The sequence below is a fragment of the Mobula birostris genome, chromosome 17 (assembly GCF_030028105.1).
Source record: "Mobula birostris isolate sMobBir1 chromosome 17, sMobBir1.hap1, whole genome shotgun sequence".
NCBI lineage: Eukaryota > Metazoa > Chordata > Chondrichthyes > Myliobatiformes > Myliobatidae > Mobula > Mobula birostris.
The window spans coordinates 1,100,567-1,110,892 of NC_092386.1; the positions used below are offsets into that span (position 1 = coordinate 1,100,567).

Genomic DNA, 10,326 nt, shown 5'->3' on the forward strand with positions numbered 1-10,326 from the left:
GAAATGCCCTCGCTTGCTTAACCTGTCCTCATAAGACATGCTTTCCAATCTGGCAGCATCCTGGTAAATCTCCTCTGCATCCTCTCTAAAACGTATTGACAGTGGATGGGAGCAGGACAATGTTCTATGCAGGTAAGATACCAGCTCTACCAGCTTCCTGATGTCTGTGCATTCACCAACAAAGATTTAATCAGCTTCACAGTTACCTTAAAGACAATTATTCAGGTCAAAGTGTAAGAAGTGCAAACTGTCTCAATCAAGCTGTGATGTTTATTTCATTACAGCTGAATGTAGAATTCAATTCAGACATGACCTTATGCATTTCAGTGTGGATAAAATAATTCAGTACAGCAAATGGTGTATATCAATAAAAAGGGCACACACTGGAAAAATCAACACTCAGCCAAAAGGCAGCATTTACACAGACCAAGGGGCCTGCTCATCATTCCGAGTAGAGGAGTGTGACAGAAGATGGAATCACTCAGTCTTTCCTTTCATGAAATATGTTCCAGGCAAGTGCAGTGTGACATCATTTACCCCATAAACACTGGTGTTTTGTTCGTTAGGGTGATTACAAACTAAAATCATTCCTAATTTTTAGCTAGTCGTTGCATTTGGAATTTTATGATTATTTAAATGAAAGTGAACATAGCATTTATCTTAGCAATCTATTTATTAGTAATTATAATATTATGAAAGCCTGTGACATTTTGGTATGGTTCGTTTGCATTGTGATTGACAAAGTGAACTGTGACAGAGCAAAGGATGCCTAGAATGGATTTTATTCATAGGTTCAATGCATTCTAAATACAAAAATACAGTATTATAAACTAGTCACACCTTTCTGTGACTGAAAGATGAACACACAGTATATTGTGAACTATTCATAACTCAGAAACTAGTACAGGCAAAAACAACTTTTCACCATAAGGTTACAGACACAACTGTACACGATCGTGCCGTAGCAACTGTGGACACATTTTTCCATCTCCCACACACGGTCATATCCATGCACTTCGTCATTCTTTTTTTGGTAGGTAGATTACTTTTTATTGGCCGGATTAGTTTCAAGTATTTAGATACTGTTGAAATAACGATGTGTTGCAAATGCACAGATTTGGTTATTTTTCTTTACAAACACTTCAGGAGAAACGAGTTGCAGAAGGTTCCCCTGGGGCAGTCACACAGTTTCCCAATTCTGGCTCCTTTCCTAACAGCACATTGTTCCCCAGCATCACACTGACAATAAAAAGAAAATACCAATTAGCTTTTTATCATTAATATTAAACATAATAGAATGCACATTGAAGATTGAATGAAAAGATTGTTATATCCCTGTCAAATCCTGTCATGTTAATTAGCATTGGAAATAAAATAACTTCATTTCTGAAAATGCCACACATCTTAGGGAAAAACAAATTCTATTTTTCTCGAGTGCTGGAGGAACTCAGCAGGTCAGGCAGCATCTATGGAGAGGAATAAAGAGTCAATGTTCTGGATTGAGATCTTTCATCAGGGAATGTGTTATGAGTCCTAATGATGGGTCTCAGGCCGAAGCGTCGACTGTTTATTCCCCTCCGTAGATGCTGCCTGACCTGCTGAGTTCCTCCAGCATTACTTCAGATTTCTAGCATCAGCAGATTCTCTTGGTTTTACTGTGAAATGGATGACCCTCCCTAGTTTTCAGCCACACTACTATCTGCAACTGGCTCAGACCTTCCTAGCAACTACCTCCTCTGTATCAATCTAAACCAAGGGTCTAAAGAAGATATTGCACTATAGCAACCAGAGCATGTGAAACCAAAGGTGTCCCCGTCTCACACTCACAGCCCTCCATGACTGACTTTATCACCCTTATCACCTCCCATCTCTAACCTGTTCCTCCACATATAACTTTGCCCCATCAACTACTCTTGTATAAACCAACAACTGAAGAAGCGATTTCCTTTTGCTGAATGACCTTGATTTAAACAAGAGCAATGCAAAAAATGCAAAAGGAATTGTGAATCTTCCACAACTTTGAATGGAGCAATATATCTCCATTACATACACCAAGTTTGTGTTTTAACTATATATTTGACAATATCAGTTTGCATTCTGTTTAGTTATTAATGAATACATTGTTCCTAATTTAGGATCACAGAGTCCTACAGCAATACACATGGAATCAGGCCTTTCAGCCCAATGGGTTCATGCCCACTCAACTAGTCCCAATTTCCTGTATCTGGTCCATTTTTCTTTAATCTCCATGTACATGACCAAGTTCTCCTTAAAAACAACTGTATCTGACTCAACCACCTCCTCTGGCAGTTCATTCCATATACTCACCACCCTCTGCATGAAAAACCTGCTCCTCCAGGTCCCTTTTAAATCTTTTGCCTCTCATTCAAAATCTAGTGATATTTTACCAATTTGCTTGGCATAAAAAGTTTGCTATATTACAGATCTAAATTTGTAATTCTTCTGGAAAAATGAGAAAGGATTTTATAGAAACATATAACACTATGAAAGGGACGGATGAGATGGAGGCAAGAAAGTTGTTGCCACTGGTGACTGAGCCTGGATGTCGGGGACAGAGCTTCAAGATTTGGGGGAGTAGATTTGGGATGGAGATGAGGAGGAACTGCTTTTCCCAGAGAGTGGTGAACCTGTGAATCTCTGCCCTATAAAGCTATGGAGGCTACCTCAGTAAATATATTTCAGACGCAGTTCGATAGATTTTTTCATAGCAGGAGAATTAAGGGTTATGGGGGAAGGGCAAGTAGGTGGAGATGAGTCCATGGCCAGATCAGCCATGATTTTATTGAATGGTGGTGGAGGTTTGACGGGCCAGATGGCCGACTCCTGCTCCTAGTTCGTGGGTTCTTATGAGTTTAGAGGAGGCGGTGCTCGGGGAAGGACCTTGATATGGAGCAATAGGAGACAGAAATCCGCATTGGAGGAACAGGTGGAAGGAGATTCTACAATACTTTAATTAAAGTTCTTACCATCGGGACCATTCCAAACTTTTTCTCGTAAGTTGGCATCCGTTTGCTCTTCAGTTTCTCCAGAACTTCTTGCAAAGCTTCAATCTGCGCAAAAGCATACACTTTAATATTTTATGAGAGCCAAAAGGCGAGGGCATCACCAGCGTTCCTTCCGGAGAACGAACGGAGCTGTTAGCAACAAAAGAGGAAGTTGGAGACCTGTATCTGCACCTGCTGATCTTACCTATTTGACCCTTCGAACAAAAGGGGGTGTTATTTCAGAGAAGGAAACACTGCTTACAACTCCATCCACTAACTTGTACGGAAATTAAAGTACCACCTGCCGTGTGGGACATTTCGATACACTGTAAAATCAAATGTGTTTCTGCAGATAAATTTAGGAACTCTAAAAAAAACAAGTCAAATAAAACGAGCAAAGTATCATACTACAGTACCAGTTCTTTTTCTTGCGAGGAGTCCTCTTTAACTGAGAGGTGATCCACAGATCGCTCCCGCAGCTTGGGATGCTGGCAGTGGGAATGAAAGAACAGCGCGGCGCTCAGCAGCGTCAGAAGGCAGAACCGAGAGCTCTCCATGATGCTGAACACCCACAACGACCACCTCCGAAAAGATTCGGCTTTGAACTCCACCGGCCTTTTTATAGCCAACATCACTTTTCAGATAAGTAAACAACTCCCCAAAAAATCAATCAGCAGCTTGGAACATTGACGTCAGAAACAACGCAAATCCGAGCGATGAAAGAGTGCGGAAGAAAGCGATCCTTTCTGAAGAAAACATTCGATTCTTTCTTGACTGAAGAAAGCAACTCTCGGGGGAAGAAGGCAAAGAAGCTACTGAGTTATTGTTGTTCAATGTCAGTGAATTATATCGCATACGCATGTCAGAACAGATAAAAGTGTTTAAGGGAATGAGAGTGCGAGTACTGACCTTTTATTTTGGGGAGAAACGACGATGAAATGTGCGTGTACATTAAGTTCAACAAGGTATATGTTGTACTCGTGAAGGCGAAATGCCCGCAGAAACAGAGGGGGAGAAGGAAATCTGCTTGTAGTAATCTCGGGTTCCTGGTTCATTCGTGTGCGCATCGCCATGATTTCCCCGTGTATGTGCGTAAAAGAGTCTAACTCACTGACTAGGAGCAGGAAGTATCTAAAGAATGTAATTGTATCATCAAAATAAAGCTGCAAACGAGAGCTACATTCATGCCATAAACTCCTGTGGCATCTATTGTGCTGTAAAAATCAATAAAATGTTACATCGCAACCTAAATAATATTTTAAATCGTAAACCAATTCGAATGCACTTTACTGAAAGCCTTACTGTATTCTTCGACACCATCTTTAAGTCATATAGATCCTCAGCACTTGACGCCCTAGATCCCCACGTAATATTTAAGATGCGTTGTAAATCTCTCTGTCCAATAAGGTTTCAAGAATGTTCAAAAATAGAAAGTAAATCACACTGGAACCAAAAGAACTAATTTATTTCTTTTCATATCAGATGCAGAGCTCGACAAATTTGTCAAGTATGTTTTTGACCCTCGGCACTATAATCAACAATACGCCTTTGAAAAGTACCGAACGAGGTGTTAGTTTCCAGCCAACGATCACAGAGACCTTCCTAAAAACTAAATGCTCTCGGTTTAACTTCGAATACATCGAAAAACAGGCGTAATTTTATCCAAACTGTCCACACAAGCTGACTGGGTAGAATCTTCAGAAAAGGAGCTTTCTTGCCAAAGGGCCGTGGGTTCAGAACCGAACTGAAAATGACATCTCATAGGCATTTCATTGTAGAAAGGAGAAACCACCAGCTCACTGACAGTTTTGACCACCTTTGGCACTGTGATTTACACCTTCCAGAGCAATGGGTTCTTACTAATTCGCGAGGGCAAAGCTTCACAGTGTTGTGTGGCCAAATCTCCGTAATATAATTGTAAAAGTTTCTTGATTGAAGCTTCATTTCAAATGGCACCGCAGAAGCGTTTCAGTTGTACCTGATTTTCCCTCGTAACATGAAGTTCTGAAGCATATATATTGTAGTAGGAAGAAAATTTCTCGGAAAAGTTTCCGTGAAAGTATTTTTAATCTCTTCGTATATATTTATTTAATGCCTACACCACATACCAGTGAATATACCTCACGGTTCCCGATACCTAACCGAGTAGTCTGAACGCCATATGATAGACATACAATATCATTATGGTACTAAACTTGGTTTCTTAAAGGTTGTCATAGCCGTGGGAGATAGTGGGGATAAACTCCCAGTACCCATTAAATACTCCTAATGGTGTACGTCTCAAGTAGCCTCTGACGACCAAGTCCAGCTCGTGGCCTTCATGTGCGGCTTAGCTACCAAGCGCGGCGGATCCATTTCTACTGACAGGAGAAGAGACAAAGCCGGTTACTGGCGCCTTAAACCAGTCGCTTCGGGCAGATGGGACTTGTCAGCCGTGGTTGGCAGCTCATCAAGGAGAAAGAAAACTCTGATCTCAAACCTCCGCTGCCTTGCGGCTATACCCAGTAATGGGGAAGGGTTTCAGAGTAAATCCCAAGGGAAAATCTGGAGCTGGTGTCCCTAAGATAGTCCTACATTGAGTTCGATGCTGACTGGCAACTTCTGCCATACGCTGGTGCCAAAATGTATCGGTCTCTGCCGTCACTTTAGATTCTCAGCTGCGTGGAGAGGGGAAGCCTGCTAGATGTGCAATAGCTTGCTCTCTTGGCTTGTGTGTCACGTAGACAGCTCGGACACAACATCCACGACCGACCACGCCCAACGCAGGGCCTCATTCACTAAACTTACCGGAGCTGAACGAATTCCTCCTGCTGTATTAGCAGACATGTGTTTGCATAGCAACCTTTTATCTGATGTTTTATTCCAGAAATTGACCTAATGCAATCTGTGTGAATTTGGTTCCTCTGATAAAATCTTTACGAGTATCTTGTTTTCGCTCAGATTAGTCAAACTCGAAATGTACCTAAAACAGATTAGCAGTTATGAAGTCTGAACAATACATAATGATAAAGCAAGCCATTTACCACAAACCCTCCATGATTATCTACTTAAGGGCAAGGCAGGATTCGCCAGCCAACACTAATAGTCTCAATATGAATGTGTGTATCGGTAATAATTAATGCATGTATGTGCTTTGATATAAAGCAAAATAATACTGGTGATCATTCCCCAATAAGAATTAAAATAACGAATAAACTCTTCCCGGGCTTCCAGATGGGTACAGTTTGCTCATTACATACGCCAGGAAAGCACTGGGTTCTCTTTCTAGAATTACAGTATATAATAAGAATACAAATACAATATATACATAATAAAACAGACTCGTGTCTAATCATGTGACGAAGGCACTACCCAACAAATCTGACCTAAAACAGGAGAAGAGTTTGCTTTAGTTACTGATGTGATGAACTTTGAGTTTTAAAAGACAACTATTTAAATTAATTGTGTTCTCTGCTTTGAAAGGCGTTCATCAATATTTCAGTTTCTATGAGTTGTCCAGAGCGTGAAACATGGTGGTAAGTTTGGTCAAAAATATCGGGAAGCGGTGACACAAACGCAAGAGCACAACTCTACAGGGTCCAAAAGCAGGGAGGTCCGGGTTTGAGATCATCTCAGGGAATCTCAGCATTACACTTGTCTTTCTTCCATTCTTTACATATATATACAGTATATTTAACAGCCCCTTAATGTCTCACATGCATCAGGATCGAGTCTGATGCGAAAACTGGATAGAGGCAAAATTAACTCCACATCAGGAAGGCAGCTGGGGATGTATTTGGAAGAAAATGGCAGAAGGATGAGGGAAAGGCAATGGAGTGAGAAGAGTGGCATTGCTCTACAGAACAGGTATGGACTCTGCAGCCTGAGTTCCTTCACCCCTTGGTGAGGAGAGAGTTGAGAGATCAGCTCTATGAATGGTCAGTAATCTCACCCCCATAGTTTAGAATATTAGATGTGGTTGGTACCAGCCCCTCACTTCCAAGAAGGGATAGTCAGATCTGCCAAATACTGTCAATCTAAATGTCCTCTTCTCAGTTAAGATGTTTTGTTTGGCTGCACAGAGTCAAAAACACAATCTTGTGAATGATTTATTTAACCACTTTCTGGAACTGATGAAAATTCTGTTTCAGAATGGGAAAGAGTACACAAAGTGACAGGGTGTTTCTGTATAATACTTCGGAGCAAATTCATAACTGTTCTTGTCCATGATACCAATACATTGGACAATCGAAAGGTCTGGTTGCAACAGACATTCAGTTAGTCACCTTTTCCTACAGCATGCTCTAATTCAGGGGCTCCCAACCCTTTTAAATACCATGGACCAATATTATTAAGCATGGGTCCATGGGCCCCAGGTTGAGAACCCCTGCTCTAATTAAACATTATTTTCAAGGAAAGGTGAACAATGGACAGATGGAATCAAGTGGAATTTGGTTAATGATACAGGATAGAAGTAAACCAGAAATAATTGAAAATACACGTGGACTAAGATGTTAACTGTCCTGTGCTATCACCAGTGGGATCATCAGTTGATCTGCCACCTGTCTTCAGGAGTTTCGGACCGCTTATGATCAAGACTCCCTTGAGGTGGTGGGCCAGCAGTGCTAAAGCACCACCTCCCACTGGTGAGCTTAAAAACCTATCATCTGCTTCTATCAGAGTTGTTGGTCGCTTCCATCCAACAGATAGTCTACTCTTCAGGTGTCTATGCAATTGCTGAAGGGTTTGCAAGATGTGTATACACTGTCTGACTATCTGTCCTTCTGGAAATACTTGGTCCACACCCATGCTGATCCTGTCTCTGCTGCCTCAGCTACAGCCCTGCTGGTTGACTTGACCTCTCTTCTAGTGAAGCCAAGGTCACACAGCCACTTCTGGAAAGTGAACACAATAAACCCAGGCAGCCTTCTTCGAATGGATAGCATGAGACCTTCCACCCTCTGTCTCTGCACTCTGATCTTAATTCTGCATACTTGGTTAACTTGCGCTCATGGGCTTCATCGATGTTGTCTTCCCAGGGGACTGTGAGTTTACCAATAACCACTTCTCTACTGGTGTCAAACCATACGATTATATCTGGACGCAATGTTGTGAAAGCTATTTGCTCCGGGAAACTGCCTTTTCCATCCAGGTCGGCCTTAACACACCAATCATTGGCTGAAGAAAGTATGCTCGATCGTAGGCCTGCGCTATAAACCAGAAATAAAATGTAACTGTAGAGGTATACTGACCTACTGATTCATCTGCCATTTTGTGTGTGTTACTCCGGATTTCCAGCATGTGCAGAATCTCTTGTGTTTACAGTGGGGAGATGGCTCTGATTTATGTTTCTTTTCTCTGTTCTAACTAGATCGTTAAACTTTTCTTCCCTGTTCTCACGACTCATCTCTAACGAAGGTGAAAAGATCATGGCCTGTAAAATCACTACAATGGAAATCATATGTTCAGCAACTGTCTTCAATAGCCAAACCCACCAACCACCCTCCTGCCTCCACACACACACATTCTGTTCAATATATACCCAGCAGACCCCTCACGTACATTTCACCTTTCTCTCTCATCTCCACTTCCCCATGCATTTCCTGACCACTACCGTCCTATCCTATTCTCTGTGTTAAGTGGTGGGGCACACACTGGACACATCCTCTAGTATTGTTCCCCTCCATCTTCATCCTGCCAATAATAATCCCCAGTCAGAACATAGAAGGCATCATCAGTGCACCTTATTACTTGGTAATTTATATGTGGTAATATTACATTATGTATTGTATGTGTGAGTTATATGTACTGTGTTGGGCACCCTAGCACCAGAGGAATGTTTTGTCATTTGTGGTATACAGATGTATGGATGAATGACAATACCTTGAACTTGAACATAGCACAGTACCCTTTCACCCTCTTTTGGTCCAAAGAGAATAGCCCTAGCTCACTCAACCTATCTTCACAAGGCATGCACTCTAATCCAGACATTGTCCTGCTAATTCTCATCAACACTGTCTCTAAAGCTTCTACAATGAGGTAACCAGACTGAACTCAATATTCCATATGTGGCCTAACCAGTTTTATAGAGCTGCAACATTACCTCAAGGCTTTTGACCATCGAAAGTTTTGCTCATTTAAAAGAAGTATGTCGTTTGGAAAACATCCTTTCCGCTTCAGATTGCAGTCCAGTAGTTGAATTCCTTGTATGCACCTCTGCCTTAAAATGATCCAAATTGATAGGAATCAAATTCTCTGTAACTGTAAAACTTGTTACATTTACCCTACACATCGTAATCTCCACTAAGCAGATCAGTGGTTCCTCTTGTTTGATTGTCCCATCCAATTGCGACCAGGCGTCGCTGGTAATACCTTGTGTCATTAGCAATAACATCCCATAACAATCTACCCGTATTATCCTTTGCATGCTGCTCCTAGCGTTACAAGACGTGGAACAGGTGTTCCGCCTTCATAGAAATCACCAGCTCTTTCCCTGTCGTCCTCCACATGTCAGAATGCCCATTTGACAGCCATCGTTTCTTCTGTGTGGCGAGGTGCCATACGTGTCTACCAAAGGAGGTGTAAGGCGCCCTTCCCTCCGCTAGACTGCAGGTCACCCTTGGACAAAGTGTAGGGGTACCTGCTTCGCCATCGTTATCAACAGTCGGTTCATATCACGAGTACTGGTTGTGTGACCACTGACGCCAGGCAGACGATCTCCGAAGAGGATTGGCAATGGCTGGGGTCACCCGACTTGTAGAGACACTGCCCGAAATAAAGCAATGGCAAACCACTTCTGTCGAAAAATTTTCCAAGAATAGTCATCTTTATAGAGACCATGATCGCGCACGTCGTACGACGTGACACATGATGATGATGATGTTGACTGAGTTTCTTCTATTAAGCGATGATATGTAAGCAGACTTCTGGCCGTTACTGTAAACCTGTGTCTTCTGTTTGCTCCATGTCTTCACTTTCCAACTTGAGTTAAACCTCTTACCTGACGACGCCAGGAGGTCTTTGCGGGAGAGTTTTTAAAGTGGAGAAGCCGTTGCTCTGGCGTTGTTCCACTGTCTCGACCTCGGAAGTCCGGGTCCGGTGGTTTGAGTACTCGTCAAAGCTGGGGCGTTTCTTGCTTGCAGTTGATGGCCATGACTTCCTCTGAGGCTCGTCGTGCTCTTCCACAGAGCATTGCAGAACCACTTTCCTGGCCGTTGGATCACTGTAGATCTCATCCATTCAGTCCGCCGGAGCTGACTTCACAAGTTAGGACAGACATATCCCTACTTGGCCGGGGTATGAGGCCCGCCAGTCGAAGCCGTACACCGGACCGTTGCCGGCG

At 42.4% G+C, this 10,326-nt stretch overlaps 1 protein-coding gene across 1 annotated transcript; it reads right to left on the reverse strand.

Annotated features, from left to right (window-relative positions):
* Positions 1 to 766: 766 nt before the first annotated feature.
* On the reverse strand, positions 767 to 3,592 carry LOC140211359 (cocaine- and amphetamine-regulated transcript protein). Its single transcript, XM_072281034.1, has 3 exons — positions 3,422 to 3,592; positions 2,988 to 3,071; positions 767 to 1,239 (listed from the first exon to the last, which is right to left on the reverse strand). Exons 1-3 carry the CDS (start codon positions 3,560 to 3,562, stop codon positions 1,132 to 1,134), a joined length of 333 nt encoding a protein of 110 aa, XP_072137135.1. The 5' UTR covers positions 3,563 to 3,592; the 3' UTR covers positions 767 to 1,131.
* Between the last annotated feature and the right edge of the window lie 6,734 nt (positions 3,593 to 10,326).

Bases quoted from the DNA above. Each gene is read 5' to 3' on its own strand.
- LOC140211359 (XM_072281034.1), bottom strand. From the start codon at position 3,562: ATGGAGAGCTCTCGGTTCTGCCTTCTGACGCTGCTGAGCGCCGCGCTG. The intron at 3,072-3,421 runs GTACTGTAGTAT...GCTTTTGCGCAG, and splicing joins CCTCGCAAGAAAAAGAACTG to ATTGAAGCTTTGCAAGAAGT. The intron at 1,240-2,987 runs GTAAGAACTTTA...TTTTATTGTCAG, and splicing joins AGTTTGGAATGGTCCCGATG to TGTGATGCTGGGGAACAATG.